Genomic DNA, 23,404 nt, shown 5'->3' with positions numbered 1-23,404 from the left:
CTTCATGAATATTAAAATCTGGTTTCCATCATTGAAATCGAATAACATGTCTCCCAAATCTGATGGGACTCTTGCACCACACACCCACCCAGCTTGTCTCCCTCGGGAGAAAATGGGAATAGAACGTATCTTTTGCCCAAGGGGACCATGATTACACGATCCTTGAGGTTCCAAGAATCCTGTGCAGTAAGTCCTCCAAAGAAAGTTGATAGGGCCTAATAGTAAAAAACTAAACTTTTGCAGACTCACCTCGTTAGGTAAGTTGTGCAGGATGGTTTATGTGCTTTGATTCCTTGGATGGTCAAGTCACTATTGTGATCTTTGCCTTCCAATGTGAAGGTGTTAGGAACAATCTTCTCGGTTGTCATGAGCCTAGTGTAAGTCCACCCCTTCGCATGAAGAGTCAATAAACTTCCATAAGGCCATTTTCGGCATGTGGTGATAACGTCATTGGTATCATCAAAGAAATCCAGCTAGCCATGTGGCATGATGAAGAGAAGTCAAATGAACACGATCAAGCTTCCATCAATAAGTCCAAGTTGGAGATCGTCAAGTGCATCAATGGAACATCGAACATTGAGTCAAGAGCCGTTCAAGAACAACGACAACATCTCTGGCCTCTTTTTTTATTTGATAGAAAACGACACCGTCTCCTCACCGGCCTTAGGTAGCCAATGACCAGAATTGGGATTTTTTACTTTTAGAGCATATTTGAAATTGTGTCTTTTTGTAACCAAGAAGGTTACAAAATTTTCCGACTTCTTTTTATCCTCAAAGTGTGTTTTTATTTGAATTGAGGGACACATAATGTTATTTTACATTTAAATGTTAAAACTTTTTTGCACTGTGCAACCGACTGGCATTCTCTTTCCCAATTTTTTTCTCCTGTGTTTTTTCTTCTCAGATTATATCGCCTGCGTAAAACCCTCTCAAATCGTCATGAGATCATTGTTGCGAAACCTGAAAGAGAGAGAGAGAGAGAGAAACTTCCGCAACTTCTCATGTACTGTTATTTTATTGGTTGTTTATGAAGATAAAGGCCTGCAATTTAGTGAATTGGCATTGGTAAGTGGAAGGGAAAATTTCTGTATTGCCCTCTCTGGCTTCAATGTTTCTGTTTCTGCTTCAATCAAAATTCTGAGAATTAGGTAAACAGTCGGGAGAGAATAACGACACAAGTAGTTGATTAGTGGGTCAGGGGGTTGGCGAGGGGAGGTAGGGTGGACGTGGTGGTGGTTGTAAGGAAGTGGGTAGGGGTTGGGGGGCGGGGGGGGGGGGGGGGGGGGCGGGGTTCAGACCACATTTGAATATGTTTTAGCAAAGTCAGCAGCGCGTTTGGAAGTTTCTTCTTCTATGGTGACCCTGTCCCCTTCTATGCATGGTGAACTATTGATTAATGTACCAGACGTCCTAGATATCATATTTTATGATATTTCCCCTGTTTTGTTCTGTCCAGTGCTGCGAGCTTTCCTCTGCTCCGATAGCAATACTGTAGGTGATAGGGGTTTGCTTGTTTTTTTATTAGTGTTTTTTCTGGCTTAATCCGGCCAGCTTGTAATTTTTCGTTCTTTTTCGTCTTCCTTTAAGTCAAATGATCCTCTAGTGAAAAAAGAAAATTTTCTATTGCTTTCATTTGGAAGTTTGTATTTTGTTTATGTTTATACTTTTAGGTTGCCACCCAATCCAACACTAGTGAAGCACATCAATCCAAGCCCTTTTCAACGCTTTCTAGAGAAGATACATTTCGATGAAAACCCAGTAATTAAGTTTAATAAATTTTCAACTTATAATAAAAATGACACATATGCCTCCAAGGAGTGAACCCTCAATAATACAGAAGAATTTAGAACCAGAAAGTTAAATACAAGAGGGAGGAGGAACATATAAGATCAATAGTAGATAAGATTGGGGTCCATATTTATTCAAGAGATGGATGGAAAGAGGCAAGAAGTCTGTACGTCATCAAAACATTGTCATGGTTTCATTCATGGGATAATAGTATCTGTTGTAGAACCATAATGAATCCGATTCGACAGCATATCCATCTTGGTTACGGTTCCAACTGAAGTAAGCATGAGTCCGATTCTTAATAGAAAACATGGCATGACCAAAGGCAGCCTCTCGAAATGCAGAATAACTTGGTTGTGGCTGTGTGAAGCTGTAGATTTTATAAAGAACAGAAAAGGAAAAGCATAACATTAACCACAGAAATACTTAACTTTTAATGAAAAATAGGAAAATTTTCTAACATAAACTTACACTCCTGCCAATCCTTCTATATTTCCTCCATCGCCAACGGTTACGTATACAGGTGCAAATTGGTTAGGTACTGGGGTGCACAAACCGTTTGTTATGTTGTAAGCAATGTTTGATATGCGATACTGCAATGTACATATATATCCATCAGTTTTGAGCAATAAAATGAGTAATGAAAATAAATAGTCATTTGCATGTCATGGAGAAATGGAATATGTAGCAGAATAGATCGAAAACACAAGTTTCATTATAGAGATCAGGAGAAACTTCAATCATAGCTTCCTTGGATTAAAAAAAAAACCATCTAATCTCTATTCTTTATTTGGAAAAACCTAAATCTATAAAGGGCATACATTTATTAAATTCGAGGAAAATTATTCTAGAAATTCATCCTCTATCAAAATGTTCAAAGTAGGGCTAACTGAAATTTTAAGGAATACCCAACCGAAGGGAGAGGATTGGGACTTACAGATCTTTCATACGCATGAACATGACCAGCAAAAACAGCATCAACTTTGTATTGTACGACCATTGCCTCAAACTGTACTCGCATAGTTTCTCCCTCCATATAATGAGTGACATCGCTGTTATACCAAGGTGCGTGCACAATAATAATTAACCAAGGTGTCTCAGTCCTATTAACTTTGGTCAACTCTGTTGCAAACCAGGTGTATTGAGGGGTAGATCTCCCTAAAAAAAATAATCCAAACATGTATTAATATGAGTTGTCTGACGCAACTAAGTTACTCTTTCGGGATAAACTTCTAGCTTTTCTCATTTGAAATGTGTATATATACTTGGCATGCTATTCATTTCAATGACACTTTTGTAGTTTTGTATATTTACCAAAAGCTGAGTATGATGCTAGTACGATAATATGTGCTGAAGCTCTCTTGATTGAGTAGAAAAATGTTTCAGTACTTCCGGATGCATTATATGGAGTGTGATAGCGGCTTGAATAAGGCTTAAAAGGTACTGGTTCACCCTGCAACAAAGTCACCATTATTAGCTTAATTCATAATCATCGGTGAAGAGATTCTCTTTTCACCTACGGTGAAGAAAAACCAAATCCAATGTTCTTACATTATTCTGTTTTTTGATAGTAAAATCAAAATACTTGACCTGTCATAATATAAAGTGATTTGAAGGGTTAATTGAGAACTTACAAGTTGAGGTGCAAAATCAATCTCGTGATTTCCAACAGTCCAAATCCATGGTTGATAAGCAGCACTTTTTTCAATGAGTCTTCCCCAAGTATCCCACTTAACATTGTCATGATATGGAAAGTCATCTGCGTAACAAAAATCACCAAGATACAACACTGTCTCTCCTTTTAGTGGATCGTTAATATAATGATCAAGTGTTATGTTTGAGTCATATGTCTGCCCAAGATCCCCTGCATCCACCAAACATAACCCATTCAGTTTCTAATGTGATCATCTAAATAAAACCAACACGCACAAAGATACTTCAAAAGGATTTGATGGCCGAAAAGTGAGTACCTAGAAGACCAAAAGTATAAGGTACATCAGGGCCAATTGGAGGAGGAGTTGTGAAATAGAACTGTCGTGTGGTGTTTCCAACCCCAACCTCGTAATAGTACTTGGTGTTATACTGCCAACAAAATGAAAAGAAGAGTAACCAAGAAGTCATTAGTTACTTGAAGAAGAAGTTTGAATGCATCTATGTTTCTAGGGGAAAAAAAGGGTTAAAATTGAGAGAAATCAAAGAAAACCCACGTCCAAATTGAGGAGAGTGGTGTGATGGATGTAGCCTGAAGTATAGTTGTAGAATTTGTATGTCAAGTAGTAGCCCTCTGCAGTGTACACCTTTGTGGTGTTGGCAGCCCAGTAAAGCACTGTACTAGAGCCTGGTTCAACCGGAGTGATCCAAGATACAATCACACCTTGCCCTACATAGTCTCCTTGAGTTATATGAACCTTGCAAAACAATCAAAACTCACAATTTAGAAATCAGCGGAAAAAAAATACACAAATATAATGTTAGGGACGTGCGTCTCATCTTCAAAAGCTAGCCGTTGAGTAGAGGGTGCCCAAGTACCTATTAACCCACCCACCTCCCCTTTCATATCCAATGTGAAACTATTCTTTTTGCCTTATGCGTGGATATCTCAACATATAATTATTGGAAAAACAATTTTCCAATAATTAAAATAAAAAGGAAACAAAGAAAATTAAACCTCACCTGCTGAGGTGCATTATAACCAGGAGGAACATAGAAGGCAGTACTGTTTACTGGCATGTCAATAGATGGAGCTACTGCTCTGACATAACTGCTAGTGGCTCCTCCATTGCACAACACAGCTGAATTCAATATCAAACCCAGTACAAGAACAACAACACAATTATGTGTGACCCCCATCTTCTCCATCTCTGTACCCAATTAATTAAGCTTCCTTACTAACTCTGAGAATGAAAGCTTATTAATTCATGGCATATATATTTATAATCTCCTCCTCACATTGACTTCACAAATATGCGGCGGATATTCACGGTTTAATACTCTTTTGAAAGAGGAGAAAAACAAGATTAGATGAGAGATGGCATGTTACATTCCCTTCTGGTCATGCATGATGAATGCCATCATCCCATTCGTCTATCTGAAGCTCTGTTGGAGTTACTTAATTCCACTAATTGATTAATCAGAGGTTTAATCTCTCTTTCACCAAAAATAAAAGAAAAGAGGTTTAATCTCTCATATCTAAATCACTTGTGTTGTGATCAGGAAATAATTTTAAAAGAATGTGTTCGGAATTTCTGTCATGTTTTTTTTGTAACATATATTTTTTTTCTTCTAATTTTACATAGGGAGAGGGTTCTCTAATTGGACAGATTGGAAAGCAATCTTAAAGAGACACCTAAATTTCTACCATCATGGTAGCTCAAGTGGGGCACAAATTTTCTGAACAGAGAAACCCCAAGGTCTTTTTCTCACATGTTTTTTTTTTTTTTTTTTTTTTTGTGGTACGAAGAAGTCTATTCACCTTGCTATGACAAAAGGGGGCTTACAATGTTCATGAGATCGATCCCCTGGAAAGGGGGCCTCCCAGAAGCAACTCAACGGATTTGTGATAGCCCATTTAGAGACATTATGGGCCAATCCATTCCCAGACCTATTGATATGGATAAAATTACAGAAGGAGAAAGATGCTTTCAAGATGCAAATATCTTGAATAATACAAGAAACACAAGAAGGAAGGGGGGGGGGGGGGTTAGGGCACAACCACTTGATGAGGGAGAGACAATCCAACGAAATTAAGATCGAACGACCTCCCAACCTACTAGCAGATGAGAGAGCTAGTCGGATTGCCAATGCCTCACCAACCACAGCCGATGCCAATGCACAATGCTCCGTAGCAATCAAGCACACAACTCCTCCCGCATCAAAAGTAACACAACCAATTCCAAGAGCTTTGGATCTAGAACTAGTAGCCGCGTCCATAAAAAAAGAGAAGGTTCCCAAGGTGGGAGAGGGGGGAATCACCTTCGCAGATCTACAATCATTTGAAGGATAAGGGCTTGAAGAGAGGGAAAAGCCTTCCTCAATTGCCCTATTAACCGAGGTAATCCAGCTTCGGAAAGGGGGAACATGAGACTTGAAGCTTCCACTCCAATAAGGAAAGACACAAAAAAGCATCCACTCTTAAGGCAACAGCAGAGGCAAACCAAGCCTGCTTGGCCAGTGGACAATACAGAAGGGTATGTTCAACTGATTCAGCATCAAGACCACACCCAACACAGATGTCTGAGTCAACAATATGACGTTGCTTCAGATTTGACAAAACCCCAATAGCACCAAGGCAAGCTTTCCATAAGAAGGTCTTCACTTTGGAGGGGGAGGCAAGAGAATTCCAAATGCATTTCCAAACCTCTTTCGGGGTAGATAGGGCTCTCTCCGCTGATTTTGAAGAGCAATGGACCATCTGAGTACCCAACCTATAAGCAAACTTCACAGAAAATATACCATTTGAGGCGGGTCCCCAACATAGCTTGTCATCACATCTCTCAGAGCTAACGGGAATCTGCAAAAATTTCAGACCAATCAAAATTTTCCAGGGTTAGCGTGTCTTAAATTGTACCTTTGATAGCCATCTTTAGCCTTGTTTCCTTAGTGGATGGTTTTGGTTTCATTAGGGCTCAATAGGGGGCTATTCATAGATGATTAGGGCTATCTCTTCTCATATCCAATAGGCATTTCAGATATTTTTAGGATTTAGTCTTTAGGTTTATCTCGGGAAGTCCCTTTTGTTAGTTTGGCTTGTCTTCCTAAACAAAGCCAGCTTTTTTATAAGACTATTATTCTTTTCTTTTCTTTAATTTGTTTTTGACTCATAAAAAAAATTGATAGGGGCTCAAATCAATATCACTCTCTGGATATTGATTTGAACCCTTCTAAATTTTTCTTAAAAGATCTCTATGACTTTTGGTGTTCTTAAGATCTCTATTGTATTTTTCTTCGATCACATAGTGAATCATCTTCAGCTTCGCCCGTGGATGTAGCACATCAAATTGGTGTGTGAACCATATTAAATCGGCATCAAGTGCTATTTTAAGACAGAGTGAATCTGGTCCAAATTAATGCTGCACAAAAGGTATTGTAGCAGGTTCTAGACCTATGCCAGCTAGGGTCTGGGTTTATGAGGTCAGTCTAGGTTTATCTAAGTGTGACAAAATCATGTACCATTAATTTGAAAATCATTTTTTAGCTACCTAAACCATAATGGAAGCTAAGAACATCGTCTGGGGCATGGCGGACACTATGAACTATAACGAAGGAACCACTTTTATACTTTAGGTAGATTCTGAGCTCATCTTCATCTAGGGCTACTCTAGGCGAAAAAATGGAGTGTCTACAGCTTATTGACAGTTCGGTATTATAGCAACGGCCATAAAACAACTATATTTCTTACTCTCCTTTTATTATCGTTGGAGGTTATATTGGGCACAAATTTGTGCCCTTTGTTTTTTAAATCAGAATATTATCTGGGACCTGGGAAAGCCCCTAAAATTTTATAATATATTGAGAATCCAATACAAAGCAAAGATACAAATACAAAGGGGGGGGGGCTTAACCTGCCTTACCCCTACTCAAAGGACCACATAACATCTCTCACACAAAGCTAAAAAATAAAGCCACCCAGCAAATAACTACGAATAAAATTACAATCTAAAAACTGGTAAACCAACTTTATCTTCCCTGAATATCCGACATATATCCTGAGGAAGATCTTGATTTGCCTAGAATAAAGAGCTAACTTATGATTCACAAGCAAGATTAGCCGAAAAATCAGCTGCCCGATTACTTTTTCGATACCAGAAATAAATGTTGATCCCTAGGGAGACGAATATAAGGGTAGAACTTCTTAAAACCAATACCAGCAACTCCAAAGATTGCAAGCTCTTTGAGTAACAAAATGCACAATAGTCGCCGAGTCCAAGTTGATATGACAACCCAAGAAACCTAACTCAGCATACAATTTGAACCCATCAAGGAGGGCCCTTATCGTTACCATTGAACTGGAGCAAACACCATAAAAATTGGAAAAAAACCACAAGCATTCTACCATTCAGGTCTCGAATAATTCCCCTACCTCAACTAACACTTGGATTTCCTTTAAAATCACCAACAACATTTAATTTAACCACATTAAATAGAGGACACCAGTAGATCGACAAGTGAACTTACTGTTTTATAGATGGAAGGCTCATTTGAAAATCCTTCTTGACTAGCTTGTCCTTCATCGACATCAATTTTGAGAACTTTGAAGGATAGGGAATTTCTCTAATCCAGGATTTAATCTTCTCAATTATGGTCGATGCTGGTCAAATAACTTCCCCATGCCTACGATTATTCATCTCCTTCTAAAACTCCCAAACAATGAATGATGGTAAAATCACTTTAATGTATTCACAAACACCATGAGTGGCCACCTGGGTTTGCCAGAAAAAAATACGACTCCCAACATCAAGAGTGGGGATAATCTCAACATCCAAAGTCTACTAAAGTATTCTCATACTCTAGTAGCAGTGCCTCCTATAGTAAGCGTATGGGGGTAGTTTCCTGCCAAGGATCTCTATACCAAACACATTTAGATACCGATACTCATCAGTTGGAACTTTCCCATTTATAATTTGCCAAGAAAAAAGTCTATCTTTGTAAGTACAAATAGGTTTCAAATCCATTTTGAACAAGGGGCTATAGGGGACTGAAACCGAACTACCTGCCATTCTGATTTAATGGAGAAATTGCCATTAGAGGCTGTAGTCCAAATCAACTTGTCATACCTCCTTGAAATTAAGAAGTTATTGTTGATGATGTCATCTCGTATAACCTGATTATCAATCTCCTATAAGTAGGCGAAACTTAGGGGAATTTTCACAAGACTCTTGCACTCATTGGCAAATCATTTTAGTCTTGGAAAAGCCTTTGGGCACTTATGGAAACATCCTTTGGATGATATTGTGAAAAGACATATGAGGGTAAAGATTGGGGATCTCAAAAACACCCATGAGATTAAGTTGGAGAAATCAAACAAGGGATCTTTAGGAGAAGAGCAAAGCCACAAGAGCTTCAATGGAAGATACATCTTTGAGAGGCAAATTTATTTATCACCCTACATAGAGGGATTTTGTATTGAGCTTATATTTGCCTTCTAAAAGCATCGTCTGGTTGGGTTGAGCAATTCAACATGATGAAGTTTGTAAAGGTTAACTGTGAGTCTTAAAACACTCATGTTTGGTGTGAACCATGAGAAACTTCCATTGTGTTTGATGGTGAATCTGAAAAACCATTGGGTTAATTGTGAGCCCGGAAAACAACTTGTTGTTGCATTAGCGAGCCATATAAAACTACCTTGTATGGGTTTGATTATCAGCCGTTGAAGTAATCAAATGGTGGATTTGCAAAGACTGAGGAACTTCTTGAAGTGGATGTAGGCAAGGTTGTCGAACCACTGTAATTGCTTGTATTTCTTTTACTATTATATTCAATAACATTGTATTGAATTGGTGTTGAGTTCTAACAAGTTCTATTGCTTTCATTTGGAAATTTATTTTTTGTTTGAACTCTAAGTTTTATTTGGGCAATATATTCCGCAATACCCAATTCACTTCCTTTAGGTTGCCACCCAGTCCAATACTAGTGAAGCACATCAATCCAAGCCCTTTTCAAATCTTTCTAGAGAAGATAGCAGGAGTAAGATACAGTTCAATGACAACCCAGTAATTAAGTTTAATAAAATTTCAACTTATAATAAAAATGACACATATGCCTCCAAGGAGTGAACCCTCAATAATACAGAAGAATTTAGAATCAGAAAGTTAAATACAAGGGGGAGAAGGAACATTTAAGATCAACAGTAGATAAGATTGGGGTCCATATTTATTCAAGAGATGGATGGAAAGAGGCAAGCAATCTGTACGTCATCAAAACATTGTCATGGTTTCATTCATGGGATAATAGTATCTGTTGTAGAACCATAATGAATCAGATTCGACAGCATATCCATCTTGATTACGGTTCCAACTGAAGTAAGCATGAGTCCGATTCTTAATAGAAAACATGGCATGACCAAAGGCAGCCTCTCGAAATGCAGAATAACTTGGTTGTGGCTGTGTGAAGCTGTAGATTTTATAAAGAACAGAAAAGGAAAAGCATAACATTAACCACAGAAATACTTAACTTTTAATGAAAAATAGGAAAATTTTCTAACTGAAAAACAAGTTGTTCTATTAATCTTACACGCTTGCCAATCCTTCTATATTTCCTCCATCGCCAACGGTTACGTATATAGGTGCAAATTGGTTTGGTACTGGGGTACACAAACCATTTGTTATGTTGTACGCAATGTTTGATATGCGATACTGCAATGTACATATATATCCATCAGTTTTGAGCAATAAAATGAGTATTGAAAATAGTCATTTGCATGTCATGGAGAAATGGAATATGTAGCAAAATAGAAAACACAAGTTTCATTATAGAGATTGATCATGAGAAATTGGCACTTACAGATCTTTCATATGCGTGAACATGACCAGCAAAAATAGCATCAACTTTGTATTGTACGGCCATTGCCTCAAATTGTACTCGCATAGTTTCCCCCTCCATATAATGAGTGACATCACTGTTATACCAAGGTGCGTGCACAATAATAATTAACCAAGGTGTCTCAGTCCTGTTAACGTTGGCCAACTCTGTTGTAAGCCAGGTGAATTGAGGGGTAGATCTCCCTAAAAACAAATTAATTAAAACAGGAATTAATATGAGTTGTCTAAAGCAACAAAGTTGCTCTTTAGATGAGTTTAGATTTTGAAATCGAGGGATAAATTTCTAGCTGTTCTCATTTCAATTGTGTATATATATTTAGCATGCTATTCATTTTAATGACTTCGTAATTTGGTATCTTTACCATAAGCTGAATATGATGCTAGTACGATAATGTGTGCTGAAGCTCGCTTGATTGAGTACCAAAATGGAGCAGTACTTCCGGATGCATTATATGGAGTGTGATAGCGGCTTGAAAAAGGCTTAAAAGGTACTGGTTCACCCTGCAATAGACTCACTATTATTAGATTTTTCATATATATATATAAAAAGAAAAAATATAAAAATTATATTAAAATTTAATGGTTTTTTAGTTTTGAAAAGTCTTATGGTCAATCCGATCAGTTTTGGTTCAATTTGATCAGGTTGATTTTGAATAGTTCAATCAGGTCGATGTGATTTTTGACACCCCTAAGCCGAACCAACACTAGGAAATTAATGGCCCTTAGAGGTATAGACTCTTCAAAATCCAATTAAAATCTACACCAAAACATTTTTATGCATAGTTTTCTTCTACTATTGTTGCATCTTAGGATTGAGAGTCTCACATATTCAATGGGCTTCAAGGGTATAACTTCCTACATTGTTCGTGTTGAAATTAAAATGAAAATACTATATCTCACTTAAAAATTAAAATTTTGTATGATGGGTGGTTAATTGAGAACTTACAAGTTGAGGTGCAAAATCAATCTCGTGATTTCCAGCAGTCCAAATCCATGGTTGATAAGCAGCACTTTTTTCAATAAGTCTGCCCCAAGTGTCCCACTTGACATTGTCATGATATGGCCAATCATCGGCATAACAAAGATCACCAAGATACAACACTGTCTCTCCTTTTAGTGGATCGTTTATATAATGATCCAGTGTCATATTTGAGTCATATGTCTGCCCAAGATCCCCTGCACCCACCAAACATAACCCATTCATGCAGTTTCTAATGCGATCAAAAATTATATTATGGCTAGCAAGTTTGCAAAAGACTACGAGTGAGAACTGAGAAGGTACTTCAAAATGATTTGATGGAAGGGTGAGTACGTACCTATGAGACCAAAAGTGTAAGGAACATCAGGGCCAACTGGTGGAGGAGTTGTGAAATAGAACTGTCGTGTGGTGTTTCCAACCCCAACCTCGTAATAGTACTTGGTGTTATACTGCAAAAAAACAAATGAAAAGAAGAGTAACCAAGAAGTCATCAGTTAATTGAAGTTTGGAAAAAAAAAAAAAAGGGGGTTAAAATTGAGAGAAATTGATGAAAGAAAACTTACATCCAAATTGAGGAGAGTGGTGTGATGGATGAAGCCTGAAGTATAGTTGTAGTAGCTGTAGGTTAAGTAGTAGCCCTCTGCAGTGTAGACCTTTGTGGTGTTCGCAGCCCAGTAAAGCACTGTGCTAGTGCCGGGCTCAACCGGAGTGATCCAAGATACAATCACTCCTTGCCCTAAATAGTCTCCTTGAGTTATGTGAACCTTGCAAAACAATCAAAACTCACAATTTAGAAATCAGGGAATAAAAATACACAAATATAATTATTGGAAAAACAATTTTCCAATAATTAAAATAAGGGGCACTGTTCCCTGTGTATGTGTGCAGGCTGCGTCCAAGCACATGGGGGTGGGCGTAATGATCACCCTGCCCCCCTGGGTGGCAGGCCCATGTGCCTGAGCGCAACCTGCGCTGCGGCACAGAGAACATTCTCCTTTAAAATAAAAAGGAAACAAAGAAAATTAAACCTCACCTGCTGAGGAGCATTATAACCAGGAGGAACATAGAAGGCAGTACTGTTTACTGGCATGTCAATAGATGGAGCTACTACTCTGACATAACTGCTAGTGGCTCCTCCATTGCACAACACAGCTGAATTCAATATCAAACCCAAAACAAGAACAGCAATACAGGTACTGAATGATGAGAACTCCAACTTTCCCATCTTCTCCATCTCTGCTTCCTTAATTACTAACTCTGAGAATGAAAGATTATTAATTCATGGCATTTATATTTATAATCTCCTCCTCACATTGACTTCACAAATATGCGGCGGATATTCATGGTTTAATACTCTTTTGAAAGAGGAGGAAAACAAGATTAAAAGAGAGATGGCATGTTACATTCCATTAGTAGAGATGTCCATCTGTCCCTTCCGGTCATGCATGATGAATGCCATCATTCCATTCGTCTATCGGAAGCTCTCTTGGAGCTCCATAATTCCCTCAATTGATGAATCTGAGGTGTTGAGGTGAAATCCGAGCTGTTGTCCATCTGGCAGAGCTGACCTACACAAGTAAACAGTATCAGACAAGCGAGTGCCGGCCCGAACCGGTTAGTACATTCTGATTCCTAAGTCAAACCTCTGCAACAGATAACTCTCTAATTCTAAGAGCTTGAAATAAGCTAAGAGAGTCCAGTTTACCTAGGTTAGGTGTGTCTATTTATAGTTTTGATTTACCGGATCGGTGTGTGAACTATCTGTTTATGGACGATAATCTTAATTTCATGTAGTCCTAGGTGTTGCTTTCTGGGCTCGACACCTGCCGGGTTAATAATCATGAAGGAAGCATGACCTTGACCTGGCCAAAGTCCGTGGTTAGGTTAGTTAACCATTTTAGGCATTTAGGGTTCTGAAACCAACCTAAGTCAACTAATCCGATATGAGTTAACTCGGTGACCGATTTGCACTTTTCTACATAGTTTACTTTGGTCGACCTAGTCTGATCGGTCATGGCCCAATCTTCCACGTGTCACCTCTGAATTGATCGATTCAAACTATAACTCATCAAGTGGTTACATCTCTCATATCTAAATCACTTCTGTTGTGTGATGAGGAAATAATTTTAATAGAATATGGTCCGTTCCGTACTCTGTCCATAGTCTCAACAATACCACCTACCTTTGTCTGTTCTGAATTTCTCATTGTTTGTTGTAACATTTTTTTTTCTTCTTCTAATTTTACATAGGGGAGGAGGGTTCTCTAAGACTGATTGGAAGGAATCTTCAAGCGGCACAAATTTCTACCATCAATGGTAGTTCAAGTGGGGTCCAAGGTCTCTTTCTCCGTTTTTTTTTTTTTTTTATAAGCCGGAGTATTATCTGGGATTTGGGAAATCCTTAAATTTTATAAAGGTATAAAGCCAATAAGAACAAAAGGTCTGTTGAACAAAATAGTTCAAATGGGGTCCGAAATATTATCTGGAACCCAAGGTCTATTTCTCACATGTTAAATTTCAGACCAGTTAAGATTTTCTGGGTGACAGCGAAGTACAATTCTAAGACATTTTTAATTTTTTTTTTTTTGGGTAACAGTACAACTGTTAGATTAAGTGCATGGAAAACTATGACAATGCATAATAATTATCATATATCGTTTTGATTCTTTTTGTATTGTCAAAGGGAGAAAGAACGTCGATCTTGCCCTGGTGATTCGCTACTCCTTTGGGAGAACTGTGTCATGAGCTTGATCGGTGGTTCAAGTCTCCTTAGCAACACCAAGTCCACATTTACTTGCTTTTCAAGAAATGGAGCCCATGTGGGTACCATATTGTTCCCTTGTGGGTCTTCTCTTGTCTCCTTATGGGGCCTTGATGGCCCTTGACAACTGCACAAAAAAAAAAAAAGGAGATAGAGCGTAGCAGTGGGTTTGGATTATGGTTTGTCAAATAGAGAAGGAGCAAATCTGGTAAAATGGCACCGACTGAACTGTATCGAATGCCGTTTTGACGACATTGAGTGTTGTTTTGGGACAGAGTGAATCTGGTCCAAATGCAGCACTAGCTGGTATTGTACCCGATTCTAGACCTATTCCATCTTGGGTTTGGGTCTATGGAGTCAGTTTGGGTTTATTTAAGTGTGACAAAACCATGTACCACTATTTTGAAAATCATTTTTGTTCATTTTTTAGCTACCTAAACCATCATGGAAGCTGAGAACATCGCCTAAGGCATGGAGGGATACTATGAACTATATTGAGGGAACCACTTTCATACTTTAGGTAGATTCCGAGTTATTATCGTCTATAGCCACTCGGGGCGACAAAATGGGGTGTCTACAGCTGGTTGATAGTTTGGTACTATAGCAACGACCATAAAATGGTTATATTTCTTATCTTTTTTATTATCGTTGTAGGTTATATTGGGCACAAATTTCTGCCTCTTTTTTTTTTTTTTTTGTAGACTTGAATATTATCTGGGACTTGGGGAAACCCTTAAAATATTATTGCGAATTCAATATAAAACACAGATACAAGGCGGGGGGGGGGGGGACTTAACCCGCCTTACCCCTATCCAAAGCAACACATAACATCTCTCACACAAAGCTCAAGAATAAAGCCACCCATCAAATAACTACGAATAAAATTATAATCTAAAAACTAGTCAACCAACTTTATCTTCCCTCAATAGCCAACATAAATCCTGAGGAAGATCTTGATTGGCTTGGAATAAAGAGCTAACTGATGATTCACAAGCAAGATTAGCTAAAAAATCAGCTATCCGATTACTTTCTTGATATGAGAAATAAATATTGACCCATAGGAAATCAGATAAGGCAAGCACTTCTTGAAACCAAAACCAGAGTATGGATGTAGCTAACTGATGATTCACAAGCAATATTATCTTGCTTGAAGTATTTGTATAATCCATATACAATGAATTCATGGTATTGGCTTGCAAGAACTTAATCTCTAATAAACAATATTCCTCAAGGTTACGTTTATTTTTAAGTAAAGTTCTTAAAAGAAAATATTAGAACAAATAAAATCCCAAATTTTGGTACAGATTTCTCAATGACAATCCTAATATTTGCTTTTCTCTTTTGATATGTTGGTTTCCTTTTGTTGATGCAATTTGCATGTGTATAATATATATCATTTCTAGTTAATGTATTTCTAGTCAATGTTGTAGTGCACAATATTGACAGTGGTATTGGTCGCCGTCAATACTATTCTCATACAAATCTACTGTATCAGATCAGATTAGACCTTTTTGCCCCTCAAAAATACCGATACAGGTTTTTGGACCATTTTGCCCTCCCCTGTTCTGATACCACCGACACCGATGTAGCGATCCCAATACTTAAAACCATGTTTCTGGTGGTCAACTTCTACTAGTGATTCGACTATCACTACCAAAATATTTCTTGTAATGCTCCGACATAAATTAGGCAAGAAAATAAATATCTTTTTCATTATGAAATTGATCAAATTGGTAAGTCATTTGAAAAATTTGCAAGGGAGGTGAAGTTTGCTTCTCTTGAGATTTGAGAGAAAATAGAAATAATCCAAAATCTATTTTATTTCTAAATCTACCAAGTTACGGAATTAGGGAATGACAATCCCCTTCTGATGGAGGTGTGGTAAGTATTCCACCTCTATTGGATTTTTTACCATGTAACTCTATTTGTTGGTCATCAAATTATGTGGACATATTATTACTTCTAATGGAGATGTGGTAAGTATTCCATCTCTTTTGGCCTTTTTACCAAATTACAATATTCATTGATCATCAAAGTTTGTGGACATATTATCAATAGGCCAAATGTTCTCTGTGTCAAGGGTGCAGGCTGCGCCCAGACACATGGGGGTGGGTGAAATGATCACCCTGCCCCCCTGAATGGCAGGTCCATGTGTCTGGGCCTAACTATTAGCATGATCTAACAACACAATGTATTAAGATAGGAGTTTTAAAAATGTTTAAAATGATCTATTAATAAAAAAATAAGAACCTGCGAAAAATCAAGGAAAACCCCACACGTGATCAAATAGATAAGATAGGCCAATAAATTTAACATGTCCATATCCAAGCAAATTCCCATCTATCAAACAAGCAGAATGATTAAAGCATTCTACTACATTTCACAAAGAAGCCACTAGAGGCAAAAATCTTCCCACCTTTGTCCAAAAACGCTCATTTTTCCCAATAATAATAAGTGAAAAGTTTCCTGGTCTACACAAATAACATGAGTGCAACTAGTTGTGCCATAAGGAAGGATGATGTGACAATTTTGACGCTTGGCTATTTAGAAAATGACCTTGATTGGCCACATGTCTAATTTGAGCTTCAAATTTCATCATTTACCCCCTCCCATGTATGTCAATGTACCCTCTTGATAATCGTAAAGTATTCATCTTATATTTCACCACTTAGTGAACTCCATATTAGCTGAAATTTGACATGTGCATTGGGGACATTAGAGTCTACATGTCCACAAAAGTTTAGCTTTATTAAACTGCCATGTGTCCTTAAATGTGTGCTGATTAGCTAGGTTACCTTGTCTAAGCAGAAGAAACCCTTTAATTTCCCAAGACTATATTAACTCTAGTATTAGATATGAATCATTGCCTCTTTTTTTTTTTGCTCCCAAAACATCTAAGTCCATTTTGACCTAAACCATAGAACATGGGAAACAAAATTAGATGGAATTAAGTGGACTTAGAGTTGATGCAGGCCCAAGCCCATCAAATCCACAAGACCTAGGACTAAGTCAGGACCTAGAACCAACCCATACATGGCCGTTCCCAATCAACTCCAAAAATCCAACTCAAGATCAATTAAAGTTTTGCTAGTGGAGAATTTCTTCAATGCCTCTTGAACTTCTTAGTGCTTGATGATGTGGCAATGTGGCATCCACTTTCAAGTTGTATTTTGGCTAAGTTCTTCTCCTCTTGATTCTTCTCTTGAAGATAGCATCAAGACTTCTCAAAACAATAACCAAGGTTTTTTGGAATAAGTATCAACACCTTGAAACAAGAACCAATACATTGTACTTATTTCTTGGAGCAACCAACAAGAAAGTGGAGAAGCTTTAGAGTTTTTCCAAATCAAAGTGTAATCTCAACCTTTGAATCTTATTGTAAATGGACGGTCAAGATATCGTAGGAGCTTTTAGGATTTAGCTTTGTTTTGCCTATAAAATACCTACCTATCTTATTTGTAAGAAAATAAAATTTGATTGATGAAAATTGCTTTGAGCTTTTGTTAGAACTCTGATGAGTTCTCTCTTTTGAACCTTGAGGAGTTCATCCCATAGAAAAGCTTAGAAGAGTTTTGCCATCAACTTAGAAGAATTTGTGTTTTTTCCTTTTGAAAACCTTCATGAGTTTTCACTCCATCCTAGAAGAGTTGGAGCTTTCCTCATTGCATCCTTAAAGAGATTGCAACCCCTTGGTGTTACTACATATCCTTGAAGAGAAGTGTTTTACCCCATATTTATCCTTTTTTTTTTTTTATTTTGTTCTTCATTTTATTGTTTTGTCAATATTTGCACACTTTGTGTTGGTGCAACACACTCTCCCAGTCCGACCTTTCCGCCACCTGCATTAAGAGTATATCACATTTTGGCAAGCACTTCAATAGGACTAGCGATTAACCAGTAAATTAATAGTGAAGCACTGCAATCCAAGTCCTTTTCAACACTTTCTAAAGAAGACAATTGGGATGAAGATACAGTTCCTTGAAAACCCAATAATTAATTTTCATTTATTTTCAAATTAGGACAAAAATGACGTAAATGTCTCTGAACCCTCAATTAGACAAAAAATTGAGACCAAGAAAGTTAAATACAAGGGGAAGAAGGAACATTTAGTATCAATGGCAGATGAGATTGGGTTCGTATTTATTGAAGAGATGGAAAGAGGCAAGATCTCTGTACGTCATCAAAACATTGTCATGGTTTCATTCATGGGATAATAGTATCTGTTGTAGAACCATAATGAATCAGATTCGACAGCATATCCATCTTGGTTGCGGTTCCAACTGAAGTAAGCATGAGTCCGATTCTTAATAGAAAACATGGCATGACCAAAAGCAGCCTCTCGAAATGCAGAATAACTTGGTTGTGGCTGTGTGAAGCTGTAGATTTTATAAAGAACAGAGAAGGAAAAGCATAACATTAACCACAGAAATACTTAAAATTTAAGGAAAAATTGGAAAAATTTCTAACATAAACTTACACTCCTGCCAATCCTTCTATATTTCCTCCATCGCCAACGGTTACGTATATAGGTGCAAATTGGTTTGGTACTGGGGTACACAAACCATTTGTTATGTTGTACGCAATGTTTGATATGCGATACTGCAATGTACATATATATCCATCAGTTTTGAGCAATAAAATGAGTATTGAAAATAAATAGTCATTTGCATGCCATGGAGAAATGGAATAAGTAGCAGAATAGAAAACACAAGTTTCATTATAGAGATCGATCATGAGAAATTGGCACTTACAGATCTTTCATATGCATGAACGTGACCAGCAAAAATAGCATCAACTTTGTATTGTATGGCCATTGCCTCAAATTGTACTCGCATAGTTTCCCCCTCCATATAATGAGTAACATCACTGTTATACCAAGGTGCGTGCACAATAATAATTAACCAAGGTGTCTCAGTCCTGTTAACGTTGGCCAACTCTGTTGTAAGCCAGGTATATTGAGGGGTAGATCTCCCTAAAAAAAAAATTTACAACAGGTATTAATATGAGTTGTCTAAAGCAACAAAGTTGCTCTTTAGATGAGTTTAGATTTTGAAATCGAGGGATAAATTTCTAGCTGTTCTCATTTCAAATGTGTATATATACTTAGCATGCTATTCATTTTAATGACTTTGTAATTTGGTATCTGTACCATAAGATGAATATGATGCTAGTACGATAATGTGTGCTGAAGCTCGCTTGATTGAGTACCAAAATGGAGCAGTACTTCCGGATGCATTATATGGAGTGTGATAGCGGCTTGAAAAAGGCTTAAAAGGTACTGGTTCACCCTGCAATAAACTCACTATAATTAGATTTTTCATATATATAAAAAGAAAAAATATTAAAAAATTATATTAAAATTTAATGGTTTTTTAGTTTCAATAAGTCTTATGGTCAGTTTTGGTTCAATTTGATCAGGTTGATTTCGAAGAGTTCAATCAGGTCGATCTGATTTTTGACACCCCTAAGCTGAACCAACACTAGGTAATTAATGGCCCTTAGAGGTATTGACTCTTCAAAATCCAATTAAAATCTGCACCAAAACATTTTTATGCATAGTTTTCTTCTACTATTGTTGCATCTTAGGATTGAGAGTCTAGTGGATTTTACATGCTCAATGGGCTTCAAGGGTATAACTACGGGTGTAAATGAATAGTCAAAATCAGTTTCCGTATCTGTGTCTGTATCCGTTTAGCATTATCCGAATCTGTCCGAAAGCTAAACGGATGCGGACACGGATAGACTATAGCTATCCGAAAAGTTATATTTACATGTAAACGGATAAAAATATCTGATCCGTATGTGTGTCCGTATCCGGTTAGCACTATCCGAATCCGTCTGAAAACTAATCGGATGCGGATATAGCACTATCTGAGCCGAATCCGATCCGTTTACATCCCTAGGTATAACTTCCTACATTATTCTTGTTGAAATTAAAATGAAAATACTTGATCTCACTTAAAATTTTGTATAATGGGTTAATTAAGAACTTACAAGTTGAGGTGCAAAATCAATCTCGTGATTTCCAGCAGTCCAAATCCATGGTTGATAAGCAGCACTTTTTTCAACAAGTCTTCCCCAAGTGTCCCACTTGACATTGTCATGATATGGCCAATCATCGGCATAACAAAGATCACCAAGATACAACACTGTCTCTCCTTTTAGTGGATCGTTTATATAATGATCCAGTGTCATATTTGAGTCATATGTCTGCCCAAGATCCCCTGCACCCACCAAACATAACCCATTCATTCAGTTTCTAATGCGATCAAGAATTATATGGCAACCAAGCAAGTTTGCAAAAGACTATGCATGAGTTCGAAGGTACTTCAAAATGATTTGATGGAAGGGTGAGTACGTACCTATGAGACCAAAAGTGTAAGGAACATCAGGGCCAACTGGTGGAGGAGTTGTGAAATAGAACTGTCGTGTGGTGTTTCCAACCCCAACCTCGTAATAGTACTTGGTGTTATACTGCGAAAAAATGTAAAGAAAGGTAACCAAGAAGTCATCAGTTAATTGAAGTAGAAGTTGGAATCCATCTGTTTGTAGGGGAAAAAAAGGATTAAAATTGAGAGAAATCGATGAAAGAAAACTCACATCCAAATTGAGGAGAGTGGTGTGATGGATGAAGCCTGAAGTATAGTTGTAGTAGCTGTAGGTGAAGTAGTAGCCCTCTGCAGTGTACACCTTTGTGGTGTTCGCAGCCCAGTAAAGCACCGTGCTAGTGCCGGGCTCAACTGGAGTGATCCAAGATACTATCACTCCTTGCCCTAAATAGTCTCCTTGAGTTATATGAACCTTGCAAAACAAAATTCACAATTTATTTTGTGATTATGAAACCAGTCATGTCTCATGTACTCGGAATGTTTTCTCTCTTGTAGTGTTTGGTCAATATCTATAAAAATATACCCCTTAAAGATACCATTTGTGAGGTTATAATTAGCACACGGGTTGATACCAACAAATATTAAATAAATAAAAATCTGTCCCTATTGAAGCCGCTCTGAATTAAAAATGAGTGAAAATTTTTTCTACAGCTTCTAAGGTTTCTTTGTTTTAATTGGCTTCCATATTACATCATTCCCCTAAAAGTTAACTATTAATAGTAGTTGTATAAAAAATATTAAATTAGAGGTTTTGTCTTAACAATTGCCATGTGGCATATATAATGTATGAAATGGGCCGGTTTGGGTGTGATAAGCATTGATCTCACCAATTTAACAATGTACAATCAGGCACGCTCACTCTAATCCAATAAGGATCATGCCATGTCCCATAGGTCTTGGGTGGACACACACATACACAATTACATCGAAAATTAAATTAAAATGCGTGTTATCAAGGACTCTCGTAGAATTCATCCTTAAAAATTAGTTATTAAGGAGAGGGTGCGTAAGGATCTTTATCCTCTCAATTACACTGCCCGTACTTGACGTCAAGTACATCTAATAGAGGAGATAGAAATGACTATCCTACCCCCTGCCCGAACACACTGCCCGAGGTGGGGTCCACCTCCCTCTATTTGATGTACTTGATGTCAAGTATGGGCAGTACTAGTGTAATTGAGAGGATAAAAATTCGGGTGCGTAAGTGCTATAAGTCTCTACATGATCAGGCTACTCACATCCTATATGTGCAAATACCTATAAGAAAATGGCCGGTTTGGATGTTATAAGCATTGATCTCACCAATTTAACAATGTATGATCAGGCATGCCCACTCTAACCCAACAAGGATCATGTCATGTTCGGAAAATTATCTCCTCCATTTCCCTGTCCGGCTCAACCCCCAGTCCCTCTAATAGGGGAGGGGGGTGGATCCCACCTAGGCAAAATGTTCGGGCAAGGGTAGGGTGCGTCATTGCCCCCCCCCCCCCCAACCCTTGTTAGGGGGACGGGGGAACTGGAGGGGATAAAGATCATGTCATGCCCCATAGATCTGGGGTGGACCAGCACCACACACAATTATGCTGAAAAGTAAAATAAAGTATATATGGTTACCAAAAAAAAATAAAAATAAAACATATATGTGTTGTCAAGGACTCTAGTAGAACGCATCTTTAAAAACTAGTCATTAAGGAGAGGGTGCCTAAGTACCTATAAGTCCCACATTGGGATACTCACATCTGATATAAGATTCTTACTTCTGACTTTCACGTGGAATCCCAACATATGTGTATGAGAGAGAGAGTATCCATCTCTATGAATCGACATCCTTTACTTCCACCTGCCCCGACTTCCGTGTGCTCCCTACACACAATGAGGCATGCAAAGACTACCTTACCCCCGCTCGGGCAAGGCACTTGGTAGGGGTAAGACGGTCTTTGCGCATCCTGTTGTGTGTAGGGCGCACACAGAAATAGGGGCAGGCAGAAGTAGAGGATCCGGACTCCCATCTCTATGAGGTTAGAAACAATAACTAAAATAAAAAAAGAAACAAAGAAAATTAAACCCCACCTGCTCAGGCGCATTATAACCAGGAGGAACATAGAAGGCAGGACTGTTGTATGGCATATCAATAGATGGAGCTACTGCTCTGACATAACTGCTAGTGGCTCCTCCATTGCACAACACAGCTGAATTCAATATCAAACCCAAAACAAGAACAGCAACACAGGTACTGAATGATGAGAACTCCAACTTTCCCATCTTCTCCATCTCTGTTCCCAACTAAGCTTCCTTACTAACTCTGAGAATGAAAGCTTATTTATAATCTCCTCCTCACATTGACTTGAGAAATATGCGGCGTATATTCACAGTTTGATACTCTTGGAAAAGAAAGAAAATATTAGGAGGAGAGAGAGAGAGAGGGCATGTTACATTCCATTAGTAGATTGGTCAATGCGTGATGAATGACATCAACCCATTCGTCTGTCTATATGCCAGCTCTCATGGAGTTCCTTCTTCTGGTTAATGACTCCGAAATTTCATCTCTCATATGTCGAAATCGCTTCTGTTCTAATGAAATGATTTTTTTTAAAAGAATGTCGGCAGTTTCGACTGAGGTTTCCGTAGTCAATCCAAACTCTCTCTAATAGCACCTGCCCTGGTTCAGAACACCACTTTTTCTATAGTTAAATTAGAAAAAGGAGGGGAGTTGCAGTGGGGGGACGGGGAGACGAAGAGGGGGTGGGGGCGATCTGGCAAGGAGAGGGCAGGGGATGGGGGTGGGTTGGGCAGGGGAGGGGAGTCTCAATGGGGGAAGGGCTGGGGAGGGGCGGGGAAGGGAACAAGGGAGGGGCAGGGGGTGGGGTGGGCAGGGGAGGGGAGTTGCAATGGGGGAAGGGCTGGGGTGGGGCGGAACATGGATCATCTGTGCAGGGGAGCATACATTTCAG

At 38.2% G+C, this 23,404-nt stretch overlaps 2 protein-coding genes across 3 annotated transcripts; both read right to left on the bottom strand.

Moving 5' to 3' along the window:
• Positions 1–1,790: 1,790 nt before the first annotated feature.
• LOC122653159 (purple acid phosphatase-like) lies at positions 1,791–22,730 on the bottom strand. Of its 2 annotated transcripts, none has more exons than XM_043847102.1 (8): positions 22,524–22,730; positions 3,996–4,196; positions 3,759–3,870; positions 3,423–3,652; positions 3,103–3,241; positions 2,726–2,946; positions 2,260–2,381; positions 1,791–2,158 (listed from the first exon to the last, which is right to left on the bottom strand). In XM_043847102.1, exons 1-8 carry the CDS (start codon positions 22,722–22,724, stop codon positions 1,963–1,965), a joined length of 1,422 nt encoding a protein of 473 aa, XP_043703037.1. In that variant the 5' UTR covers positions 22,725–22,730; the 3' UTR covers positions 1,791–1,962. The 2 variants fall into 2 exon arrangements, with proteins under 2 accessions (XP_043703037.1, XP_043703036.1); XM_043847101.1 differs by lacking the exons at positions 1,791–2,158; positions 2,260–2,381; positions 2,726–2,946; ... (2 more) ...; positions 3,759–3,870; positions 3,996–4,196 and adding exons at positions 18,113–18,440; positions 18,542–18,663; positions 18,816–19,036; ... (2 more) ...; positions 20,427–20,538; positions 20,665–20,865.
• On the bottom strand, positions 9,554–12,664 carry LOC122653158 (purple acid phosphatase-like). Its single transcript, XM_043847100.1, has 8 exons — positions 12,338–12,664; positions 11,868–12,068; positions 11,642–11,753; positions 11,272–11,501; positions 10,688–10,826; positions 10,288–10,508; positions 10,018–10,139; positions 9,554–9,897 (listed from the first exon to the last, which is right to left on the bottom strand). The coding sequence occupies exons 1-8, from the start codon at positions 12,536–12,538 to the stop codon at positions 9,702–9,704; spliced, it is 1,422 nt and encodes a 473-aa protein (XP_043703035.1). The 5' UTR covers positions 12,539–12,664; the 3' UTR covers positions 9,554–9,701.
• Positions 22,731–23,404: the final 674 nt, after the last annotated feature.

Source organism: Telopea speciosissima, chromosome 2 (assembly GCF_018873765.1).
Source record: "Telopea speciosissima isolate NSW1024214 ecotype Mountain lineage chromosome 2, Tspe_v1, whole genome shotgun sequence".
NCBI classification, from domain to species: Eukaryota; Viridiplantae; Streptophyta; class Magnoliopsida; order Proteales; family Proteaceae; genus Telopea; species Telopea speciosissima.
The sequence above is the reverse complement of the archived record's forward strand: the minus strand, read 5'-3'. Positions and strand labels throughout refer to the sequence as shown.